Source organism: Hermetia illucens, chromosome 4 (genome assembly GCF_905115235.1).
Source record: "Hermetia illucens chromosome 4, iHerIll2.2.curated.20191125, whole genome shotgun sequence".
Lineage (NCBI taxonomy): Eukaryota > Metazoa > Arthropoda > Insecta > Diptera > Stratiomyidae > Hermetia > Hermetia illucens.
Window position 1 is genome coordinate 117,613,065 of NC_051852.1, and position 27,482 is coordinate 117,640,546.

General features: G+C 39.5%; 1 protein-coding gene across 1 annotated transcript; it reads right to left on the minus strand.

Moving 5' to 3' along the window:
- Positions 1-600: 600 nt before the first annotated feature.
- LOC119656108 (integumentary mucin C.1-like) lies at positions 601-24,421 on the minus strand. Its single transcript, XM_038062424.1, has 3 exons — positions 24,074-24,421; positions 23,419-24,003; positions 601-2,755 (listed from the first exon to the last, which is right to left on the minus strand). The coding sequence occupies exons 1-2, from the start codon at positions 24,159-24,161 to the stop codon at positions 23,444-23,446; spliced, it is 648 nt and encodes a 215-aa protein (XP_037918352.1). The 5' UTR covers positions 24,162-24,421; the 3' UTR covers positions 601-2,755; positions 23,419-23,443.
- Between the last annotated feature and the right edge of the window lie 3,061 nt (positions 24,422-27,482).

The following is a 27,482-nucleotide window of genomic DNA, read 5'->3' on the forward strand; positions in this document are numbered from 1 at the left end:
GGCTCAACAAAATATTTATATTTTATGGCATACATTTCAAAGTTCGTTAGCAGTTAATAAATACATACTTTCTCTAAAAAGATGATGTTTCTTTTAATAAATTTTAAACACCTGATAATTAAGATTTTGCATAAAATCTGCAGTGCGTCTAATCTGGCCAGGGAGACTATATGTTTCTTCAAGAGCTTTACTTATTTCCCGTTGAAAGTGAATTGTATTTTGCTGCTTTCAAATCGAAATCCATGCTTTATTGTGTTGCAATCTGCTACAATTGCCAATAGTTTTTTAAGTAGATTTTTCTCGGATAATTTCGATATGATGAAGATCGCTTATCGGTACGTACTGCTCCATTTGAGTGGCATTCTTTCCAGACTTTGGAATCTTTAGGAACTATCTGCTAGACCATGCTGGAAATAAATTTAGTAATCCTAAGTATTTACATTTTTTGGATGACGCCACAACGAAGTATTTAAAATAGGTTACTCTCAGGCTCCTCCATCTTTATTTTTCAACCAAATACACTTAAAAAACACCCCTTACATGTAGTATCCTTACAAATTAGTACTTAGTAACTTCAGGGAACGAATAGAAACACTTTTGTAAATTTTTAAATAAACAAAGTCTTTATTTCTGATAATATCTATACAGAAAAATTATAAACATAAAATATAAATTCCGTTAAATAATCATTTTCTAATCAAATCACAAAATTAATCTATTCTATTCATATGAGTTACACATAAACAGTATATAGGGGAGTAAGAACCAATTACTTTTGGTAAATGACACGAGATAAATTCATACAACTTCTCCAGATAAATCGTTGAACATACGAAAAATAAAACGAATTTCAAAAGAAAACAGAAATTCAAATGAAAAGTGACTATCTAAACACTATGCAGACACCAATTAACGGGATAAAATGTGCAAATCAATGATATTGTAATTATGATAAAGCGAGTACCTAACGGAATATTCTCTTTTTTCCCAACAGATAAGAAAATGCATCAGGTCTACTCTGTTGAACTATCCCCTTCTTATCACAAAGACAATACTGACTTACACACTGTTGGAGAAAAAGTATCTTAAATATTTATCAACTTAGAGCTTTTCTTTTCAAAGATGATCCACAGGTAGAAATCGATATAATCTTCTCCTAATTGTTTATTTTCAGAATCTTACTTTTATTATCAATTGAACATTAAAAAAATGACGTGTTTCAAATTTTTAAGAGCACTTTCCATCAGCAGTCCTTTTCTCTTTCTTAAAAAAAGTTGTCAATTTTTACATATTTTTATGGTATAGTTATTCGATTTTCATATAAGATGTGAGAAAACATTCAGTGGCAATCAAGATCATAATTATGTTCTTAATTTCTTCGTCAAAAAGTTTCGTTACATGTTCTTCTATGATTACTTTCCTAGTTACACCGAGTCCTTTGCAAACTTTATATGTTCCAACTTTCGAAATGATCAAAACGTCTACCAAATTAGCTTGGAATTAAGAGATTTCTTTGTGTAGTAATAAATGCAAAACTGGAAGTGGTAATCATTTGGAAAAGAACACTCAAACCATATTATATTGCACTACTGACGCACGTCTAAAAACATTTCAAAGGATTTTATTTATTTGTACCGAAAGGTTTCAATAAAAAACTACTAATTATAATAACAACGTTAATCCCGCAAAATTCGCATGTTTTTATTTCTGATATTTATATGGACGCCATGCAACTGAGCGCTTGTAATACAAACTTTGCAGAACTTCCACGAGCTTGTCTTTGCCTCGATAAGGTAACTTCACATCGACATCAATTGTCACAATCTTTAAACTAGAAAGTTAAAGACAACCCGCAACGAAAATATTTTGTCTGTGCCAGTTGTTTTTATCCCACATGCTTGAGTTTCTACTCTTAATCTTCCAACTTCAAACATATAAAGATCTTTAAGCTCATATTAGACACGTTGTGTGTAAAGTAATAATTTGATTAGTTTTTGTTCGCTAATTTAATTTGTTGTTATATGTTATGCTTCCGATATGATTGCCGAAGACCGAAGAGAATTTAGCCTTCAAATTTTCATAGAAATACGTTTGAAAACAAATCTAGTTGACATTTTTTCGTCAAGTTAATCTCGAGTCCTAGTTTTGGTTATCATAAAGCATTAAGTCAAATTGAAATCTGAGAAAACTAAAAATATCTTTTAAGAAATTCTTGAGCAGAAGATACCCATATTTGGTAAACTTATATTAAATAGTGCTGAGTAAAGGAAATACAAATCAGATTCAGTAATTCGATATGATTGAAGGACGAAAAGGGAAAAAAATTTTGCTGCTTGGAAACAATATTCGTCCCGCGATTCTTAACTTGCCTTAACTACCTTAGAATCAGAAATACTTCTTCTTTTCAATTCTATATTCAGAACAATCGGCCAGTCTTGAGTTTCCTCCATGAATCAACACTCAAGAAACTCAAGACCTTTTTGTTTCAGCAGCAAATAATACCTAACTTTCCGTTGTTTTTGAGATTCTTGTGGAAATAACAAAAGGATAAATGCATCTTTAATCTCGTGACGAATTGTTTAGTTAGAATAGGATGCGTTGAATGACGCACATGAAAAAAAAGATAGAACTCATCACTTTCAGGTATACATACGTACGTGTAATAATTAAATGTTTTCACTTCCAAGTTAGTAAATGTTAAGACGGACATTTACAATGTGAGAAGACTACTATTGTTGTAATTGTGGTTGAAGTGCTGAAAATAAGAGAAAAATGTGACTGTAATATACACAACACCAACAATTTTAGGCAGAATTAAATAGATAAAGAAAAACTATACACCGCAAACAACATCAATCCAAATGACAAACACATTCACTATTTCTCAAAATTTAATAAAACTAGCTGTATATCATTCTCATAATAATACAAATCAAAATGCCGCAATATTGAAGATCCTTTACGTTGCCTAATTACAAATGCATCATGGCTTACTCTATTTTCGTTATACCAATTTAATTTAAACAATTTGCTTCAAAACTTTCGACTCATTCAAACGTTTTGTACGTCGCTTATTGAAATATGCATGAATACGCGGTCTCCTCTTCAAGGACACACTTGAATCAGTTTTCAGTAAAGTGCATCTTCTACTTGTATTCACATGCCCATCCCCTGTATCCTTTCTATGCTCCACCAACGAAACGGTCCGTTTCAACTTTAAACGATTGAATTTTCTACAACCACCTCTGTTTGTGAATGGCTTCCTAAAAATAAACCGACAAGGATTCACTCTGCGGCAAATATCTACAATTGTCCGATTGCTCCTGTAGTACGACAAAATATTTGCAATGTCAGTATCTGAAAGCGACTTTTTTGAAACCATGTTGAGTGCTTTATTTTTAGCCTTTTATGGTCACAGTACTTTAATGTTGATCGATGGACCACGAAAATATTTTTGAGTCAAGGGATATTCATTAATTACGCTCTGCCATGGGAAACTGAATATTATGTGAAGTATTATGACAAGTTGTTGGGAAAAGCTGACTAGGACTTTTACTTACAAATAAACATCTACAAAATGAAACTTGCCGTTTTTAAGGTTTTATATAAGACAAAACCTTATTAAAATCTGTCCATCCATCTGTCTGTCTGTCTCTCACACCTATTATCTGAGAAACAGTTACCCCTACTGATATGAAATTTGGTCCAAAAGCGGTACATGTGAATCCCCTCCCATGCAATTAGTAACATATTTCCACGTTGAATTTAAGGGGGCTCACATTCATGCAAAAGGGATGTCTAATTTTTTTTCACCAAGTATAGTCATGTTGAGATTGGTTTGCAAAGGGGAGGGATAAATGATCCGAAAATCGTCAATTGCTTCAAGATCCCATTTCTAAGAGGTTAGATATTGTCTTCTATTTGTAGTCAAGCATAAAATGGATAGACCAGTAGCTTACTCCAAACTACAATTTTTATTTTACAGTGTAGATATATATTTCGGAGGCAACTTCCCCCCTTCATCAGTACAGTGTATATATATCTACAGTGAACGTAATTTCTATATACGCAGTCACATTTTTCCTCTTTTTTTTAGAAAATGCATAGAATGCGAAGATTGTGTGAAACAATTGAAGGGAATATAAGTTCCTTGGTTTCCTGAGAATTCGTTATGACAGCGGCATTTAGTTTAGCTGCAAAAAGTTGTACGATATTTTGTTTCTGATCGAAAGCGATCATTTGCAAGTGCGCAATTTCTATATACGCAGGTAGCTAAAACGTTTATAAAATTACTTTTGAAAAGTTTTTTTTTGTAGTTAAAAGGTGTGACGTGAAATGTTGTAGTGTTCTACGTAAAACGTGGAAAAGTGTTAACCGAAGAAGAAAAGCCCAACTTGCCAGAATGGAAGATTCGGACTGCACAATGAGAGCGATGTTGAGGGAAATTAGTACATCCGATCGAGTTGTGCAGAATTTCTTTAGATTAAAGGGGAAATATGGTACGAAAAAGCATCCGCGTGAAAATAAAAAAATCGGGAAAAGAGGAATCGCCCTGATTAAAGAGGAAGCTACTAGAAATAAAATTTGGTTCTTTCTAGATTATGCCGAAATTACTTCGTCCTATTAAAAAGAGACGGTTGCAACAGATTTTCCTTACTGATAACAGAATTAACTATAAAAACCTGCTAAAGTAGCTCATTTAACACCGACAAATAATAAGGCTCGTCTCAACTTGAATAGATCGTGGATGAAATGGGAAGAAAAGTGGAAGGCAGTAATTTTTTCGGGAGAGAAGAAATTCAAGCTTTACGGCCCAGCTGGATTTAGCGCATTTTGGCATGATCTAAAAAAAATGAAGATCCTCGAACGAGTCGCAACTTTCGAGGCGGCAGTGTTATGGTTTGGGGAGCATTTTCTTTTCCCTGTAACCTTCGACAGGGAATCATACCAACCAAAATGAACTCAGTAATTTGTACTGAGCTTCTGGAAGCCAATAATAACATTGACTAGAATTTCCAACATGACAACGCCGCGGTACACGCTACTGCATACACGAAATGGTTTTTAAATGACAAACAAATAAAAATATTGCAGTGATCCCATCAAAGTCCTGATCTTAACCCCATAGAGAATATATGGGGGGATACTTGCAAGGAAAGTCTATGTCAATGGACGACAATTTAGCTCCGTACTTGAGTTAATGACAAAAGTTTTAGAATGCTTGGACCAAATCGAAGCAAATACTTTAAAAATTTAATAGCCTCAACGCCAAATCGAATTTTCAAAGTCATAAGGTCCAATGGGGGCAAAACAAAATATCAGTAACTAGTCAACTAGTCAAGTCATGCGTTTATTTACCTCAATAAGCTTAAAAGTGCAAGTGCGTATATAGAAATTGCGCAGTAAAAATGTAATTTTTGGCAATTTAAAAAAAAATTAAGATGTATTTTGTTAATTTTTTTTATTATTCTAAACTTAAATAAAGATACATTTACTACCATATCAACTTTATATTTCTCAAGGCTTCTATATAGTCATAACGAGCAATATATGGGGTGCGTATATAGAAATTGCACGCACTGTACACTGTAAAATAAAAATTGTAGTATGGAGTAAGCTACTGGTCTATCAAGTTCAAGATCCCGTCTTCAGAAACTACCCATTCCATTTATCTGAAAATAAATGTAGTGATCCATGCACATAATATCTAGGCCCCAAAGTACTGTCGATACTGAGAGATCTTTAAATAAAGTTGATAATATTATATTGCCGCATTTATTATAACTATACTGTCTGGGAATTGCCCGGGAGTCCCCCTCGAGTTTATCGCAAAATGATAAATTTTTTGAAGTAATATAGGTTATACTATAAAGCATAATACTACCAAGTTTGGTGGAAAACCACAATATTAATAACAGAGGTCAAAGTTGTCTTTTATGTGCGAATTCCTTGCATTCTAGGAATTTGAATGTCACTATCATACATAACGAGCTAGGTACAAATGGGAAAAGTTCTCATTCACTTTCACACTTATATAAGCAATACACAACACCTTCCATACCTGAAGCGTTCGGCTTCCGATTTCTCGATTGTTTATTCATCTAGAAACGAATAATAATCCAGAGGTGGACAACAACTATGAACAGTAATATGGAAAACAGTCATGTGAAAAAAACGGTCTGAGCAAGTAGACATATCCAACTATAACAGACTATGCCCCATTCTCTTTAGCCTTTGTCTCGTTTGCAAACGGGATCGGTACGTCGAGATCGGTTCTGCCATTTTTTCTATCAAAAGCGTGATTTGGATGCAGTCGCAACGCTTTAAGTCATCATAGCGTATCAAGCCAACACTTTTCGCCCTGCCTTTTGACTTCGATGTTCAGACCAATTTTGACAAGTAAATTCAGTTGCATTGACAGGTGCTTCAAATGTCGGCAATGCTCGCGGAAGTGGGGATGAACAAATTTTTCCGTTGAACTCAGCTTAAATTACTCTCACCGTCTATCCACCACGACTCGTCCTGCGGTGAGGAAAGTACTGTTCTTGTCATTATCGTAACAGAAGTGTTCGATATCCTGTATGTGTTAGTGTCGGCTTTTGGCAAGTCGATACAGATCTCTCTCGCCATCCCGAGTATCCAGTTTATCGTAAAGATCTTTGTAATTCCGAGAATTCCAACTATATAAGCTGGACATTCCGGGCCGAAATCGGGATGTGGGATCTCCTCCCCATCTTGCGACACTGTTCGTGATATAATCCAGTTTTGTTATCAAAGGATGCTCACCTCAAACAGTCCAAATTGAGTGATGCTTTGTCGTACACAGGAAGACAACGAACAATTATGACGGAGCTAGGCACCCGCTTCACAGACCTGTCTCGGGCAAGTGATTTGCGCGCCCACCGGATTAAACAAATTTGCGGCATCCCCGCCAGAAGTACCAACAGTCAGAAAGGTGTTTCTTTTTCCTTTTTTTTCAATCAATCAACATGGATGCATGAATTCTCAAGTCAACAATCATATAATATATATTTCGACACACGTCACGTTGGAATATTGGGACTATAAACATAACTATTTCGGCTTTTGACCAAAGTGAATCCGTTTCCAAGCAATGAATGAACTCAGGTGTGTAGCTTATAAAATCAATAGAATCTCTATACTTTCAGATTCGGGCCCCGTATGTCACTGCTAGCGATTCGGCTGTGATCCAGTAATGAGAAAACTTTCTTGCTGAGGAAACAATTCAACTCTCAAAACTCGCCCGAGAATATACTTGAGCACTAGGATCACCATCATCAGTATCTTCATCTCTGGCGCTAGTAAAGTTGTCGACCATGCCTTAAAAGAACATCATAAAATCTGACTAACTATGCTAATTTCGGACGCAGATCGATGAACGTAAGGATCTAATAGCTCCGTTGGCCGCTGTGAACGCAATAGAATACGCACTGATGATCTGTTATCGTAAAACCACGAGAAGTTCAGGGTATATTACACCATGCCAAAATGAATTCCGCCATTGCGTTAGTAAGGAAAGCAGAAGATGCCATACTGCATTACGAAAGGGTTTCCAAATTTTCGTAAACCTTTCGATTGTCCAGTGATGAACAGCTAAAGAGATTCTCAATCGTATAACATCAAATGAAATTCCACCTCTCGTGGATGATGTAGGAAGTGACCGTTACATGATTTCCACTCTGAATCCTCATGTATCGACTTCATTAACACCTTTCGGATTATTGCGGTGCAGTGTGTTAAAACTAATTAAAAAAGACAATGTAGATACGTCGGCGATGAAAAGGCAACTGGGTGAATTAATTTTTCCACCGTTGGATTGGATGGAATACACCGGAGAGCACCGGTGGTGGTATTTGTCCGTCGCATTAACCTGCTGCGCCACAGATTCTTCCGAAAAAGAATAACAGTTATCAGGCCGATATATTACGGCGCAAAAGGTCACCGCTGCGTCGAGATATGGTCTCTGAGGCCCGAAGCGGAGTATGTCATGATTGCATTTTGTCCGCAATAATTTTCCTTCTCCTTATCGGTTATCTATTTCATACTGCCTTCTCCGAAGAATATAAGAGATTCAGTAAAGAATATCTTTTCTCAAATACCTTGACTACACTGAAAGCATCTACTTGCATTCTCATTAAGTCCTGAACCTTGGATTGGATCTGTAGACAAGCAAAGTGAGACTAATGACAAGTACCAACTAGACCACAGTTCTAAAGTCCGACTGGCTACCGCATACCTATTTATTAGGTTGTTGCAAATGAAATGTCGGATTTTTCAATGAAGTGAAGTTAGTTATGATTTTAATGTTTAAAACTGCCGCAAGGTGACTCTGGTGGTATAGGATAATTGAGTATAAATAGTCGTTCGTTCGATCAAGGAGTCATTTCAGTTTCAATCGTCATTGAAGTTCCAAGTAAAACTCAAAGAAAAAAGCATGGAAGGGAGTCAAAAACGTCTACTTTTTCTATATGAATTTAAACTTGATCACAACGCAGCGGAGGCAACCAGAAACATTTGCAGAGCATTTGGAGCTGACGCAGCAAACGAACGAACGACACAGCGGTGGTTCGAAAAATTCCGATCAGGCGACATGACCCTCCAAAGTGAACCTCGTGGACACCCAGGACCATCGATCGACAACGACGAGTTGCGTTTGATAGTGGAATCTGATCCCCGATCATCGATTCGTGATATTGCAGAGAAAATAGGCGTACACTATTCGACAGTATCTCGGCACTTACAACAGCTTGGAAAGGTGAAGAAGCTTGATAAGTGGGTTCCGCATGAACTTAACGAGCAAAACATGGCGCTGCGAATGGAAATATCCAGTTCCCTACTCAACCGCAACAGGAACAATCCCTTTTTGCGCAGAATAGTGACATGCGATGAAAAGTGGATATTGTACGACAACCGTCGCAGATCAGCGCAATGGCTAGATGCCGATCAGCCTCCACAACACATGCCAAAACCGAGCCTTCACCCGAAGAAGGTAATGGTAACTGTTTGGTGGTCTGCACCTGGAATTATTCATTATTCGTTTTTGGAGCGTGGTGAAACAATTAATGCAGAGAAATATTGTGCCCAACTTGATGAAATGCACGAGAAATTACGTGTTCAGCGGCCTAGATTGGTCAACAGAGATGGAGTGATACTGCTCCATGATAACGCCCGACCTCATGTTTCCAGAATGACGGTCCAAAAATTAAATGAATTACGATATGAGACTCTTCCTCATCCACCATATTCACCCGACCTCTCGCCAACCGACTACCACTTTTTTAAGCATTTGGATCACTTTTTGGCGTGGAAACAATTCAGCAATGAAGTAGCTGTCAAAAGTGCCTTTGAAGAATTTCTTAGCTCTAGAAACCCAGACTTTTACGAAACTGGAATAAATGCCCTTGTATCTCGTTGGGAGAAGTGCATTGAAGCTGCTGGTTCTTATTTTGACTAATAAAATTAATTTTCATAAAAGTTATAGTTTTTTGAAATTTTACTCAAATATCCGACATTTCATTTGCAACAACCTAATACATTAATGAGCAAAATATGTGTATCTATCAATTTGATGTCGCTGGACGCATTAGCAGCACTGTTTTATCTATCTTGAAATGCAATACCCACATCAAGTTTAGATTTTTGCATGACAATCTTCGCTCTGTGCTGTTATATGGAAATAATACTCCATAGAGTTGCACATCGGAGAATAGTGGAGGAAAAATGTAAGCTTCTAGGATAACCGTGAATGAAGCCGAAGCACCTTGCCAAGAACCAACAACGATTGAATGTAGATGTATTTCAGGATAAATTTCCGTTTCTACAGGTCTGTTTATTCTTCGTAATTTTAGGAAGATCACTTTGGTGACAAAGAAAGGCAATTAAAGGAGTTAAGCCGATTCTCGACTCGAAATCTAAAAGCGTGAGCTTAATCTTTTGTTGCCACTACAATAATATTAAATCAAATTGACAGCATCAAATCAATATAATCCAATTAAATACATATTTAGTGTATTCATGTTTAACACCAAGAACGCAATCAAGGACTCAACACAACTAAAGAAAAAATCACGATAACATTATCAACTGACCTTTACAAATGATTCATAGAATAGTTTTAGTGATGAAATCATTTAGAAGATTGCTTCATTATCAAGTGTAAGGAAGAGTTCCAAGGTTTAAATTACGTGCTTACGATTCTTGTAAACGAAGAAGGTTGCACTGAACTTGTTGACCCTACTGTATGGATTAAATGCTATTTTCATAAATATTGGAACAGTACCGAAGACGTGTTATAAATATTGAATTAATTAACAATGCTTGAGATTATACTTTTGGAAATTTTCTCATTGCAACATTTGATATCAGTACTGGCTTTGAAACGATTTGTTTTCTAGTCTGCTTGGAAAACAATATGCAAGAGTAAACCGAAACACACCAATTCTTAAATAAAAGTACTTTAAGTAGTATTACTTGCTGACTTTACACAAACGTTGGTTAACCCCTAAACAGTATGAAGCAATAGACAAGAGAGGATTTAACGGGGAAAATTGAATAACAATATCAGTTCTGCAAGGGTAGTCGGACAGTCTATTTGGAGCGACGTTTATTGTTAAGCACTAGATCTTAGATCAACCTGACACAAAAATCAAGCCGCGCCTCAATATCAAAATAAATATTATACATGTGAAATAATTTGGAGCGTCGAACCCTCATATGAAACAGAAATTAATGATCTCCCGATGGCCCAAGAGCGATAACAGAATTTTTAATTCAAGTTCATTAACTAAAAACAAGGAAAAGATAACAACGGATCGCTTTATCATTTGCAATGGGTGAAAAAATAGTATAAAACGAGCCTCCAATATGTGGCCCACAAACCTAAATTTTACATTAAGATGCACCAGATTGCCAGTAACATTCGATATCTAAAAATTTAAAAGTGAGATGTTTGGAGAGAATATTTAGAATGTCTGTCAAACCCTGCATCGTAAGTATAGTAACTACGGAACAAACAATTGTCAATCAATTACACTTCCAGGAATGCAAAATGCCGCTGTGTAAAAAATAAAGCGTAATATCGACCAAATAATAAGTCGAGCCGCATGCCGGACATAGCATTGGTGACCTCCACATCGAAGCTATGACCGAGACAGACTTCTACAAGTACCTAGGAATTCTGCAAGGAACCCATGCTCGAGTTGGTGATCTGAAGGATGCTCTGCTGTCCGAATTCCTGCGACGTGTAAAGCTGGTGCTGAAATCGCATCTCTCGGGGGAAAATAAAATAAGTACGTTGAATGTATTCGCTATCCCTTCACTGGCTTAAGTTGCTCATGTAAAATGAACATAAAACCTTTATACCCAAGCGCCAGCTTTCGATATTCCCGCCTTGTTTTTCCTAACTTTCGAATACTAATTGAGCTCTTCAATTTGATACCCCACAGGAAAAAAAAATTGATCGCCACTTTTGTTTATGGGGACAACCCGCTAACGAAACATAAAATGACTCAACACCCGTTGTGGAACGACACTTCATCCAAGTTTCGTTAATGCGTGAAGCAATTTCATAACGCAGTTCTCCATTGGCTGATAGCGTTGACCCGAGGTATTTAAATCGGTACGGTCTTGAATGAAGTGCTCTAACACACTTCAAAGCCCTGATCCAATATGGATTGTTGAGCCAACGATTATCAAAGATGACATTCCCGCTAAACGCAGTAAACCATGAAATCCATAATTTGGTTCTCCCGATCTGGAACCACGGACAGATCCCGCAAAAGTGGTCGAAAAATGTGATATGGCCTATCTGCCAAAAAGGTGAAAAGTTGACATGTGAATATTACAAAGGCGTCTTATAAAATCTTTGCGATTGATAAATACCAAGGAGGCTTCCGGAGTGGAAAATCGACAATTGAGCAACTATTTACGGTCAAATGGATGGTAGAACTCAGAGAGCGTTCTACTTTGTCCTGCCAATTTTAACAGCCAGCTGCATACATGGGAAAGCAAAGCTCAGAAGATACAAAACGATAAGACCCGTGCTCTGCTACGGATATGAAACCTGGACGCAAACTTCCGAAAAACGATCAATACCTTCCTGGGAATAACAGGAAATAAACGAGAGGACAACCAACGGGGAATCAAATAAAACCGAGATTTGTACCAAATATTTGACGAAGTTTAAAGTCTCCAAATTAATAAAACTTCGGAAGCTGCAATAGGCTGACCACGATCAACGTATGGACGACACCCCGGACACCTAAAAAAGTATTCGAAGCGAGAGCAGAAGGATCGGTTGTCCGGAAGACCGGTTGACGAAAACAGCGCATCACAGATCGGATGTAGATCGATGGATCGAGATGGTTGGATAAAGTTTATCCTGAAATGGGCTATAGAGCCTCCATAACGATGAGATCAACGGCCAGGCATATTCTTGACCAGCATATAAAAAGTTTTGAAAAATATACCAGATGTCTTTATAAAAACTAGAACTGTGAAACTTATTTGAACTGACTACTTCGGAGGTGTATATCTTTGGATAATGAAGACGACTTGATTTCACAGAATTTTTACAATTTTAGTTGTTGGAATATCTCTGTTCTTTAGTATCATATCTAAAAAATAAATAGAATCAAATTGAAAAGAAATTTTATCAATTCCAGTACAAAATCTAAATTTTTGCTTCAAGATTCAACTTCCCAATCAAAAATAGACCGATAGTTAAATGACTCGCTAAAAAAACTAAACAGCTAATTTGGAACAAATTTATTCTACTTCTATTTTCTTCAGAAAGCGATTATGTGGAGAATTTCAAAGTAGTATCAAGCAATGGAAATAGACCTTGCAAAATATTCAAAAAATTATGCGGAAGCTAGAAGATAACGGAATAGCGCGCCGCTAACCAAACAACTGATAAGAGAATTGTATGCAAAACTTCTGGGTCAGAATTCTGGGAATCTTAGTTGCGATTTAAATGAATCATTTAACTGCTTATTTCTGACTTTATCCAGCTGCAAACTTCATGAGGAAAATAATTTAAAAGCAAACAAATAAAAGCAGAATGAAAAACCCAATAGAAGAAAGTATATCTGAATAATGATAAAATCCACAAATTGCGTTTTTAAACTGTCTTTTTGCAATAAAAAAAATTATAATCCACGATTATTGATAAATTCATGGGTTTTTGATTCTATAAAGAGTAAAATGGAATAAAGTACTCAAAATCACTGCGATTTAACAACGTTATCATAGAAAAAAAGGAGCATGCCTGTACTTCCTCCGTAAATTTTCTCTAACACATAAGTTTGTCGGATACCCTTTTGTCCGAAGACTTTCACCCATTTGTATACCATCAAATCTTGGGGTTTCTCTAGGACCCGCGACTTTGGAATTCCCGGCAGAAATTTAGTAACACGAAATCACTACATACTTCAAAAATTAGAATAGTAATTTCATGGATGACATTTCAATGCCCGTGTGCCGCGAGTGCCTTTGTCATTTATGATGCGATGACACCTCTCCCTTTATTATAATGTTAGAAAATGGCAATTGCAATGCCTCCATTTGATAAGTTTTCCAAAAAAGAGGGATATGAATTTAAGCCCTGTTTTCCTGTGTATTAATCATCGCATCATCGCCGCGGAATTTGTTGCAAATCCTGAGAATACTGTAATTTCGCCAGAATGAGTTTATATGTCACAATATATCCCTGGACATTATAAACAGTCTAAGCATAAATACTGTCAGTAGAGTTGCCTAACGAGACATTATACATTATATCATGTTCGCGTAACTATTGTTGGGTTTGCTGAAGGCGGGGCACAGTGTCGCGATACACTCATTGTTACGGCCGCTTCAAGTGAACGAAAGGCTGATTTATCGTATAGAAAAACAAGGAAGGAACAAGAGATGTTATTGATCGCGCTGTGCTCGTATCGAAAAGATGGCTAAAGCGATGCGGTCGAGAATTAATGGGAACTCTTGCCGTAAGCAGAAAATCATAGTGTCTGGCATGAAATTAGCACCACGAACTGTTTTTCGCATTTTTCGCATTCTGGGTAAATACCTGAAACTAAAAGGTTAAAAACGATACACTGGGCATCTCCCTATTCCACAATTGAAGCGTCTCAAAGTCGAAAAAGCTATTGCGCGCGTACGGCAACACTTGTTCAAAAAAATCTTGTTCACAGACGGAAAAAACAAGCAGAACAATCGAACACTTGGTCATCATATGACAGCAGAGTCCCATGGGGTCAACGAGGTTACCATGTGGAGGTTCTTCTGGACAGGTGTCACTTCTATCCATTTCTGCACTCCTGGAGTCAAAAATTTCGAAGAAACTGTTCTCGAATCGAACCAGTAGTCAATGAGACTCTCGCCGATGAACATTGGATCTTCCAGCAAGACTATGTGCCGACGCATAAATCGAAACGTTGTCAACAATGGCTCACGGACAATATTCCAGCATTTATCCGTGCTGAAGACTAAACATGGGAAGCTCATCTACACTCGCTGAACTACGAATTATAACATGACAGAGGTTACATAGAAGAAACTTCATTCAATATGCAACGCATCACAAACGACCCCCAACGGCAAGATATTCTTGCATCAAAACATACTATTGGACAACTTCCACCATTGTTCTCCAGTGGATTCAAAAATAAGCATTTAAGTGGAAAGCATTTTCCGTTAATCGAGTCAGCCTAATACATTCGAATTCTGATGTTGCCCAATGGAATTATGTTAAGCTGATATCGCATCGCAGCAGCTGATATCGCATCTCCTGGAACCTTTCCTCAGGATTTAATCGGAGACAGCCTATGATAGGAAGGACCAAATTCTAATCAGATGACTGGAATAAATGGCCAAAAACAACTGTGTACACCGACAAAACCTTGGTCAAGAGGGAAGTCCGTAATGACAAGTCGTACTTGAATACGAACATTGATCGAGGACTCGATTTCATGGCGAAATTTTCATCTCCCACCAAACTGGTCAGAGTAATTTCTTGGTGCAGACGTTGGGTTAGGACTGGCGAGAAAACGTTAAGTATTAGGTATTTAGGTGTGTGTGCGAGCAGTGCAAAGTGGAAACGACAACAAACGATTTCCCAAATCCAGCCCACTGATAAGATTAAACCCATTTGTAGATTCAGAGCATTTGTTTAGGGTCGAGGAAAGGGTACAACAGAGTCCGGTTAGCGAGAAGAAGAGGTATCCCAATATACTGCCACGAGGACATTTCGCTAATCTGGTAATTATGGGGGTCATCCCCTGTGTCGGATCCGAAGAATCGATTTTTTTTTGGCATCAATTGTATCTAAATATAGTGTAGGCAAAGTGAATTTTTAAGGTTTTGTGTAAACACAAAACGAAACTGAACGCACGCGGGGGGGTCCCCATACATGCAAAAGGGAGGTGTAATTTTTTTTTCAGCAAATATAGTCATGTCGGGTATCAAATGAGAGATCTCGGTTAGCACTTTCCGAAGCTGGTGACATTATTAGCATTTGTTGAAAAGGTGGGGAGTACAGGGGGTCAAAAATGGCCATTTCTTTAACGAACCCATTCTCAGAAAATACCCAACCGAAAAATCTGAAAAAAGTCAAGACTCTGCCACTATATAGTGCCTAGGCTCCGCAATACCCTCGATACCGATACCTGTTCAAATAAAGTTAATAGTAGTATGTTACTATAATTTTTAGTAATTGGATGCGAAACCCCCCTTAAGTTCATCATAGAATCACAATTTTGCAGTAGTGTATAGTATGGACCATGAGTCTGCCAAGTTTGGTGGAAATCACACTATTACTAACAAAGTTATAACAGGTCAAAGTTACCGTTTCTGTGCAAATTTAAGACCTTGAATATAAATATTACGCGAAAGTGGATATTCTTACATAATATATGCATATATTATGTGCTAGGTTCTAATGCGACAAATGCACATTCAAAACTCTTTACACATAACCTTTCACCTTTCATTTCGATCGGAAATTACAGTGTTAAACAGGTAAAATGTCACATACCAGGTTTATATCGATCACGGCAATAAAGCCCGTATTTATCGGTCCGAATGACTTCGCTAAAAGGACAAGATTTGAAGCAAAATCTGTACATGTGTTTCTTCAAAAAACCTAAGGCTATGAACTAGGTATAGCAAATTAACGGCCAGTTAAGATTTTATAGTTGAAAATCACATTCTACTTTTTAAATGCGTTTTTCTCGAAACTGCATGTTGAAAATCGGCTGCCACCATAGCTCAAAATCCATCCAACGAAATTCTTTGAAATTTTCAGGACTTATTCAGAACATATTTCTACGGTCCGCAAACTAGGATAATTGCGATTCATTCGGTAGTTTTTTTATTTATTAAAGAAGCCTTGAAAAAACACCAAAATTCACAAAAGAAGTTTAACAAGGCGCCAAAAATTTTGCTTTCAATATTTTTTAATCCTAAATTGTGGGCAAACGTTTAGTCTCCACGTTACAATGCTGTTTACATTTCTTCTTTAAGATCACAGCGCCATCTAGCGTGCCAGCAGAAAAACACCATTTTTTGGAGATGGGTGTATAAGTTGCTCTGTATTTCAACGATGTCATTGCGCTACTAAGCATGCTCAAGATATTAAGGGGGTCATCCCGTGTGTCGGGTTGGAGAAATCGATTTTTTTTGCATGAATTTTATCTATATATAGTGGAGAATATGTGGGCAAAGGGATTTTCCGATATTCCGAGTCGTTCAGAAATTACAGGGTTAAACAGGTAAAGAGTTTGCAGCCGCGGCTAGAGTACTCGATGAGAAAGAGCATCGAATCTTCTTTTACCTCTTAGTTTTTTACCTGAGCCTTATAAATTCGAACACAGGTATAAATATAAAAAGATGGAAAACCAATCAATTGTCTAAACTTATTTGCTATTTGGAATAAAAAGGGTAATTCAGTCTAAAGTGAGTACTGAAAGGCTTTCAAGCTATACTCAGTTATATTTTGTTGTAAGTATTGTGCCGTTTGTGTGTTCAATGATCAAGTTAGATCGGTTTAACGTTCAACGTCATGTTCACCCTAAAAAAACGAGTATTTCATGGGAATCGATACTTATCAGAGAAGAAAAAGGACTTCGCATCAACATCAGCAAAGAAACTTTTAGCAAGAATAAACATGGATGTTCCAATTGCGACAAGTTCTGTATATTGTATATTTGATTTTGCTGGAGTTTTCTTCGATATTTCTGCGAATTTCTGCAAATAATAAAATATACGTGGTAGTAAAAAAGGAATGCGTAGGACATGTCGAGAAAAGAATGGGAACGCGGCTTAGAAATGCAAAGAAGAATCACAAAGGCATTGGTGGAAAGGGGACTGGAAAACTTACTGACACGGTTATAAACCACCTCACTCCTTTTTTTGGGCTAGCTATTCGCCGACACGCAAATTCGATAGAAGGAGTGAAGCAAGAAATTTGGGCAACTTTCTTCCATAAATGTTCTACAGACGAAAATCCTCAGCATTAAAATTGTCCAGCAGGCGAGGACAGTTGGTGCAAATGGCGCAAAGCGGAAGCTAAAGGAGAACTGGATAGTTTCCACCACGAGAAGGCACCTTTGACTGAAGAAGTTCAAACAGTCATCAAACCAATCTACGAAGATTTGTCACGAGATGATCTCTTGAACAGATGTTTAGGAGCAGAGACCCAGAATAACAATGAGTCGTTAAATGCATTGAACTGGACTTTCGCTCCTAAACACCTTCATTCTGGGGCCAAGGTTGTAGAAATAGCCACTTTTCTGGCTGTAATTATTTTCAATGAAGGATTCAATGGCATTCTCAAAATCCTAGTGACAATGGGATGTCAAGTTGGTCACATATGTCAGATTTATGCCGACCGCGGTAATGAAGCACGAATTTGGCGGTCCGAACGACGTTCGACTGACCTCGCTAAAAGAGCCAGAATTGAAACTAGAGAGCAACAATCGGCCCTACAAGACTTTTTTGAACAAACGGAGAGTGCTCTCTATGGACCAGGTATAGCAGATTAATGGTGAGTTAAAATTTTACTGTTGATAATCACATTTAAATTTTCAAATGCGTTTTTCTCGAAACTGCATCTTGAAAATCGGCTGCCACCATAGCTCAAAAAATATCCAATCAAATTCTTTGAAATTTTCACGACTTCTTTAATACATATTTCTACAGTCCGCAAACTAGGATAATTGCAATCGGACCGGTCGTTTTTTTTTTATTCATAAAAAAAGCCGTAAAAAAACACCAAAATATAAAAAATTAAGTTTAAAAGCCCACCAAAAATTTACCTTTTAATATTTTCTAATTATGCTAGTTTGCGGACCATGGAATATTGTCCACATTAAAATGCCGTTTAGTTTTTTTTCCTCAGATGAACCCAGCGCCCTCCAGCGTGGCAGCAGAAAAACACCTTTTTTTTGAAGAGGTGGATGCATAAATTGACACGTATTCCGAAAACTAGCTACGATATCAAACTGAAAAATTTATCACATATACTAGAGATGTCAACATCAACATCATATGGTGAAAAAATCACGTTTCTATCTTTATCCAGTCCTTCAAAATAATTTTTCAAAAAAAGGCAAAAAAAAACGGCCTTCACACGGGATGACCCCCTTAATAAATATATGGTGAAAAATTCATATTCGTACCTTTATCAAGTTCGTCACAAAAAATTTCTAACGAAAGTGAAAAACTCCCTTCACACGGGATGACCCCCTTAAACATCATCACCACCTAACGCTTCATGGAAGAGCGCAGTTGATCTTTGGTACAATACGAGAGAAGTATTAGATCATAAACGGCTTCACTCTAAAATATTTAATAAGGAAATGCTTGATATGTTTTAAGATAAATGCGAAACCGACCCAACAATTAATGGAGGAATTTCCTATCGAGCGGATCCGCCCAGGGAAACCATTTGAACGAAGCGGTGTGGGCTATGCTTTTTTTATATCCATCAAATGGAACACTAAAGGGATACATCGTCGTCTTTGTGTATTTGCCTACGAAAGCGGTACATCTCGAATTAACAAGTGATTTGACAGCAAGTACATGCATCGCGGCCACAAGATGCTTCGAAGCACGCATAAGTATGGTCCATACGGTGCTAATTGACGATGACACTAATGTCAATGGAGCAAATAAAATATAGCTGAAAAATTTCAAGAGGATGATCGCTAAAGAGCAGATGACATTGGCAGGAAGCAGTATAAACTGGAAATTCATTCCACCAGGCAGCCCTCATTTCGGCGGCATCTGGGAAGCCGCGGTGAAATCTATGAAGCGCCATCTGGGAAGCCGCGGTGAACACTATGAAGCGGCATCTATTCAAAACAGTCTTGAATGAAGTGCTCTAACACACTTCAAAGCCCTGATCCAATGTGGATTGTTGCGCCAACGATTATTATTATTATTATCTATTCAAAACAATTGATAGGCACGTGCAAAACGTATAGGAAATGTGCACGTACATGTGAATGAATTCAAGACCGTTAACACCGATCAGCAGCGACCCTAACAATTTCACAACCTTAACTCCAGGTCATTTCTTAATCGGACAATGCCTGTTAGAGGTTCCAGATGATTACGTGCAATTAACATAGTATGCTGGTCCCAAGCCCAGGTAAAGGAGGAGAGTTAATGGAAACATACTTTGTACTATCTTCAGTAAAACAAAAGTAAAATGCTGAGATCAGGGAAAGAGATAAATAAAAAAAATATTCCACTATTCTAAATCCTACCTCTCTTGGTGACAGGTCCCGCGAAAGGACAACCAAGAAAATGCATCCAATATTGTGAGAAACAATATGATCGGATAGAGTAACAAGCCTCGGGAAAATGCTAAGGTGCTAAGGCGTCCACTTGAGTCGACGCGGCAGGACGGGCCTCGATCCTGTCGGGAAATGGGGAAGGATTTTTGACGCATGGAGGGCGTCAAGACGTAAGTAAGATAGCCCGAGCAAAACAAATACGTGTTTACACGCCTCGAGAAAATGCTAGGGCGCCCACCTCAGTCGACGCGGCAGGACGGGCCCCGGTCCTGTCGAGAAATGGGCAAGCGTTCTTGAGGCATGGACGGCGTTAGTCCGCACAAAACAAATACATGTCTGCACGCTAAATGTTGATACCCTAACCGGAAAGACCGAGAAACTCGCAAGAACCGTTCAGAAAAGGCGCATTGATATCTGCGCTCTACAAGAAACCCAATGGTCTGTTGCCAAAAGCTGCGATATAGAACGCAAACGCGGTAAAAATGACTAAATACGGTGTTGGCGTTGCCATCTCAGAGGGTTTCCGTGATGCCATTAAAGGAGTCGAACGATTTGATGATCGACTGATAAATAATAATAACCGTTGCCACAACAATCCATATTAAATCAGAGCTTTGAAGTGTGTTAGAGCACTTCATTCAAGGCCGTAACGGTACACTACAGAATTACAAGTACCCTGTAGGAGACAATGTGGTCAGCATTGCACTCCCCCGAGATTATTACCCTGATTTGGCTCAGGTACGCATTCACAGCTGATCCGACTTCAAATCACGATACAAATGCCACTACCACCAGTGAGATTTAAACCGCGACCTTCCGTACGACGGCCTTGCGCTCTAACCACTCAGCTATCCGGACACGGCTGATGAACCTCACCATTATATCAGCTGAAAGAACTATTCACTTCTTCACTGCATACGCACCACAAACAGGTCGACCTGATGCCGAGAAAGATGCCTTCTGGCAACTTTTCGATGAAAAGACTTGTAACGTGCCTGCTGATGACTATATTATCATTGCCGGCGACTTTAATAGTCGTGTGGATTAAAAGACAGTAACAGATACCATGAGGAAAATTGGTTTGAAGCGCGCAATGACGGTGACGAGCGTATAATCGATTTTGCGGACACCCACAACCTTTTACTTATGAATACATCATTTATCAAACGATTGTCTTATCTTCCTACATTTTATAGTGGAAACAGTAAAATGGAAATCGACTAGATTCTCATAAGACGCCGACATTTTACCACCGTCACTGATTGCAAAGCCGTTCCCTATGAGACCATCTGGCACTGGCACTGGCCCGCCGTGCATTAAATGGTGGCGATTTCGTGAGAAGAAAAAAGAAATGATCTGATTTACACGATTACCATCCATTACGAATATGGAAGAATAGTGGAAACAAATGAAAGACACGTCCACAAAGCGGCCACTGCAACGCTCGGAGTCACCTAGCCAGATAAGCGGTACATCAACCGAGGTATTTGGCTTTGGAATGACGATGCTGAAATGAAGGTCCGCAGAAAGAAGTTTTTCGACGATAAAACATTGGCCAACTGGCAAATTTATAAGAATGCCAACAGGGAAGCAAAGAAAGCTATCGCTGGCACCCGAGCGGTCCATTAGAAAAATCTTTACGATAAACTGGACACTCGGGATGGCGAGAGAGATCTTTATCGACTTGCCAAAAACCGAAACGAAAGCACACAGGATATCGAACACTTCTATTGCGCTAATGACAAGGACGGTATTTTGCTTACCGACCGTCGAGCTGCGACGGATAGATGGCGGGAATATTTCGAGCAGTTCAACTGGAGAATTTGCTCATTCTCTACTTCCACAATCATTGCGGATATTTGGAGCAGTTCCACCTGTCAGCGCAAGCAATAAAACGAACAAAATCGAGGAAAGCAATAGAACCTGACCACATCGCATCGGAGCTCTGGAAAGCGAAGAGCTGGGATCCGACACTGTGGCTCAGTGAATTTTTTAATTAGATTATTCACTCTTACCACTCCTTTTTATTCTTGTAATGGACACCGTCACACGGAATATCCAACGTCCAGCGCCCTATACACAGCTTTCTGCAGATGGTGTTTTCCTAGCCTCTAATAGCAAAAATTATCTCGAATAACTTGTCCAAAAATGGAATGATCACCTCATGCAACACGGTCTTAGATTGAATCTGAATAAAACTGAGTTTTCGACGACCGATCTCCATGAAGCAGGCACGATCACTGTCAGCAGCAGTGACCCGCACAGAACTGAGGGACGCTGCAGCCATCGACTGCAAAAGAATCGCATAGAGCGAGGAAACGAAGGAGTAAAATATCAAAGGTTATGTTCACGTTCGTAACCATGCTCGCGTGTTTGATCCCACTAAAGGCCAATTACACCGTTAAGTAGCCGGAGGGCAGAATTTATGTTGAACAAGTAGGCACTGTGCGATTGATTCGAGGACATCTTCGAATCATCTGTAAAATTATGGAATCGCTACCACTTTGAGCATCGCTCGTAAAGTATGGCAAGACAGATCCACCAAGTGCCATCAAGGGCCCAGCATACACGCTGCAGTACGTGGTGACGAACTCGTCGAACAGCTGAAAGATGATAGAGCGGTAGAAGCGATGCAACCCTGGATTGAAACCAGGAAACGACGAGCAATCTTGGGGAATGTACTACCAAGAATCTTTGCAATCAACAACGAACTTCGGTATCAATACCGAATATATTGGCTTGCAGAGAAAATTGATGGGAACATTTTGATAAAAAGACGTGTTGCAACGTAAGTGCATGCCTGCAGTCCGTCCTTTGAAAGTCACTGTAAACCGTAACAGTGTGGGCGCTGTCTTTCTGGAAACCGGAAGCAAAACTAATCCACCACAACACTAAAGGTTTTTAACGGAGCAAGCGAGAAACATTCTTTGTACAAAATGTTTAGTTTGCTCTTTCCGAGGACATATTTCCGCACATTTCTTATTAAACCTGACTGACTTATTGTTTGTGACGGTTTCCAGATTGCTCATCAAATGTTATGTACAAGAGGAAATATCAAATGAAGACGCATCTCAAAACTGCGCAATGACTAAGAATGGAACTCTAATCAACAACAAATGTTATGCCAAAACGAGGAATTTGAGCAACAAAATCAGTGAAGGGAGTCGAAAAACCCCCTTGCAGCGACAGTAGCCTAGAAAATCAGGCAGATTGCTCGTGTTACTGAGAAGTGTGATTCAAACGAAGATAAGTTAAAGTAAACATGAAAATGAACGAGAATATTACACCATTTCTAACGCTAGACAACAACCATGAGCGCGCAAACGAGAATCGTAGCTAAATCAATATTAGTTGAGCACAAACGTTTGCCAAGCGTTTCGAAATTTAGATAGAAAAACTGATCGAACATAATTTTATTCATAAAATACAATCATTACAATAAAGGACATCACTAACGTAACTGGGCTAACTACTGAGCATAAATTACAACGCTTACAACTAGCAACTTAAGATGAGCCGGGTCTAAGCAGCTCATTTGCAAGATAGACCCAGGCCAACACACATAACACAAAACACAGAGAGAAGTAACGTCCGCACTTACCTTTGGCTTGGATCTTTTCGAGTTCTTAAAGCGTATGGTAGTTGCGTTCATTCCGAGCCTTGTAGAATTTGTAGGCCACGAAGGAGATGGCTAGCAGGCCAATGGTAAGAACGATTCCTCCGATGAACGAGGGTCCATCGAAGTGGCGGCAATTCGGAGGAGGCTTGACCGTGGTTGTTGTGCTGGGACTAGGAGGCGTCGTTGGGGTTGTTGGGGTGCTTGGAATTGGGGTTGTTGGAGTTGTGCTCGGAGTGCTGGATGAACTTGAGGTAGTTGAACTGGTGGTTGTGCTGTTGGGAGTTGTCGGGGGCGTCAACGTTGTAGTCGTGGGGGGAACTGTGGAAGCAGGGGTCGTAGTAGTTGGAACTGTTGTATTGTAATGTTGTGTGGTAGTTTCCGTGGTAGTCTCTGTGGTCGTAGCAGGTGTAGTTGAGTCATCTTTACTCGTTGGCGTCGTCGTCGTAACACTGCTAGGCGACTCTGTGGTCGGGGTCGAAACAGTAGGCTCGACCTTCCCACTTGCCGGGGGAGTAACTCCAGCCGGGGTTGTCGGAAGACCGTCCGTTGCATTCGCCTTCACGTCACCTAAAACACCGAAATGCCAATTACTACATACGCCCCCTAATACCGTTTGAAAACAACTCATCGTACATACCTTTTCCATCCCCTATTGCTGCCGACGAGGCAAGCGAAAGGCTGCACAAAATTACTATCAAGGGGACGAACCGCCTCTTGGCAATCATAGTTAACTTCGATTGTTTTTTTGCGTTTAACTACGACAGTGAATCACCGAAACAGCGTAGTAGACGTTCTTTCGAATAAACTCAATACCGTTGCAGATAAACGGGGCGGAGGAATTTCACTACGGCGGACAGCTTTCGAGGACAAATTCAAGACAGAAACAAATTTTTGGGAAACAGATGAAAATCTACCTTACGCACTCCGACAAAATTCTCGCACTTCGCGCAACCAGCTGGACATCTACGGGAAGAATGGCCGTGGTAAGTATACATCGACTGCGTTCGGTTCTGCAGGGGTGGGTTGTCAATTAATTTCATTTTATTGTAGTTTGCTAATGTTTCCGGGTAGATTGAATGTGAATTTATTTGATGTCTTTTAATCGATAATTCTTTTTTTCAATGAAGTTTTTTACATATCTAGAATGTATATAAATTTGCATTCCAGAAAGTTTACCTAATGATTGGGTCTTGTTGTAAGCTTCCCTTATATTTTTTTCTTATTAACTTCAACTGCCTTCAATTTATGATCTAAGTTATGGCTAAACACTATTTTACATGTTCTCAATGGATGTCTAATGTATTCTACAACCATTTGGGAGTGTTAAGGGCACGCTCAGAGCGTAATCAGTAATGTTTTTAAAATTGTTATTTTTCGGTAACGAATGCTTGAATGATTTATGTTTTTAAGGTTTTGTGTAAAACAAAACCTTATTAAAATCGGTTTACTATCTGCCTGTCTTTCCTCTTTTCTTTGGAAATGGAAAATGGAAATCTTCTAAAGACACTGGTACACATGTTCCAGCGTGTGGGATTTTTACCCACTAAAACCACCCCCTAAATCCTGTCCTCTTCCGTGGAACCACCAACAAAGTATTACGTCGCGAGGTGGACATGGCTCTAGCCTCTCCTTTCGCCGATCGATTGCATTCGCAAGCGTGCCTTTCTCGCCTCCTCTTCCTCTCTTCAACTGCACTGAATCCGCTCTACCATGTCGTTTACTGCATTCTATCTCTCCTGGCATGCAATCATTTTTCCACATATATTTTCCGGTGCTAATGTTCCTCTCAATGTCTCCTCTAGACTCTGCCTTTCCTCAACGAATCTAGGACAATAGAAGAAAACATTCTTCGGGTTCTCCGGAATACGGTCGCAGCTGGGATAGTGCGTCCACATCTTGATGCTGGGAATCAATCTGTGGGTCCATCGATCCATTTTTTGTCTGTTCCCACCGTTGCTGCCACCTGCTTAAGGATTCCTCCCTTTCGGCGTTTTTCATTTGCCCGTCAGAGGAAGATTTGGATTCATCATAGATACGTCCCATCTCATCGGCCAAATTATCGATCGGCATCATTCCGGCTACGGCATAGATCGCTTCGTCCGAGATGGTTCTATAACCACACCACACTCTTAGGGCGGTCTTTCTATACACCGCGCTCATCTTTTGAGCATTGCATGGTGTATGCAATGCAGTTGACCAAATTGGCGCTGTGTGAAGCCGTATAGAACTCACCACTGTAGCTATAAGCAGTCTACGAGTGCATCGTGGGCCTCCAACACTTGGCATCATCCTTACCAGGGCCATGCTAACTGTGGACGCCTTGGTGCAAACATTTTGTAAGTGCTGCTTGAAATTCAGCCTCGCATCTATCATCACTCCAAGGTATTTAATTGCTTTGAAGCGATGATATGCTTCCCCATTCTGATACGGGCAGTGGTTTCCTTACGCCGCTTCGTGATAAGCACCACCTCTGTTTTATCCTCCGCGAGTGCAAGACCTGCATCTTTGAGTCACTTCTTTATAACAGTGATTGCTTCGGATGAATATAATTCCACATCCACCAGATCTTTTGCAACAACAATCGTCGCTATGTCATCAGTGTAACCCACTCACTAGCAACTGGGACGTTGAGGACACCATTATACATGATGTTCCACAATAGCGATCCCAGCACAGAGCCCTGTGAAACACCCGCAGCGACAATGTATTCCATTGTCTGTGCCGTACGAGAGCCCTCTATCTGTTAAGTAGCTGTCGACTAGTGCAGTTAAGTAACTTGGTACACCAATCACCGCCAATGACCTCCTTATAAGATTCCAACTGGCAGAGTTGAATGATTTTGCACGTCAAGGGTAATCACAGCACAATACTTGCTGGTGCCACCCGTTCCGTACATCGCATTTTCAGCTAAATCAGTGACCAGTTTGATGACATCGACCGTTGATCTGGCCGTACGAAAGCCGAATTTGTCGGCCAGATAAGCCTCCCAGACTTTCTACAGCCGGGAGCAACCTGTTGTAGATTATTCTCTCCAACATTCCATAGTGTCATAGACATATAGGCCTTAAGGAAGATGGTTTACCAGGAGGCTTATCAGATTTAGGCAACAACACCAACTTTTGTACTTTCTATGTCTCAGGAAAGATCCCATCCGCCAAGCATGCTTCAAACAATTCCACGAATATGTCTGGTCTAGACTTGACGCTTTGTTTGGTATACCGTCGAGGCAGAGCGCTTTGTTGTCTCCCAGCCCACCGCAAATCTCCAGTACTTTTTCCTTCATTACCAGGGGAATTAGAGCTACATCTAAAAATATATGTAGACTGTAACCCCTCGTGTTCTCCTGAGGGAACAAACCCTGAACGATTTTCAGTAGGAGATGTAACTTGCGGGATTGCCTGACCTATAAATCTCCCCATCACGACCTTGTAGGCGTCTCCCCATGGATATATATCCGCCTCTGCGCAGAGTTGCTTGAAGCAGTCCCTTTTGCTTCGCTGTATAACCAGCTTCAGGTTTCTTCGGGCTTCGTTGTAAGCCCGCTGTTTCACCTCCTGCTCAATCCTACCTCTCTGAACCCCTTGTCTGGTCCGATGGAACATCGATCGAAGATCTAACAATTCAGTATTCCACCAGCAGTTGGGCCTTTTGCTGGGGAAAGTATAATGTCTCGGCATCGATGAGTCGCATGCCTTCGCGGTACACTTCGTGATATGGAGGGCTCTTTCCGATGGTGTACCTTGTATACCGTTAGCCAATATGATATCTAACTGCACGAAAGCCTCCAAGAGACAACGCCCTCTTGCATTCGTCAGTGAACTTCTCCATTCTGTGGCCCATGCACTGAAATCACCGGCGATTTTTGGTTTCCGTCCTTTTGCAATTTGTTCAGCATGTCCTCAAATTCGGCCAATGTCAGGCTTAGAGAAGCATAGCAGCTGTAGACATATATGCCGTATATTTTTGCCCATACAAACCCACTTGTGGATTGCCTCATACATTCCTGTATGGCTTGGTCCCCGCATCCCCACAAGGCTGCCCCACCT

Coding starts and splice junctions, on each gene's coding strand:
- LOC119656108 (XM_038062424.1), bottom strand. CDS start 24,161: ATGATTGCCAAGAGGCGGTTCGTCCCCTTGATAGTAATTTTGTGCAGC. Junction 24,004..24,073: donor AGCAATAGGGGATGGAAAAG/GTATGTACGATG, acceptor TCGGTGTTTTAG/GTGACGTGAAGGCGAATGCA.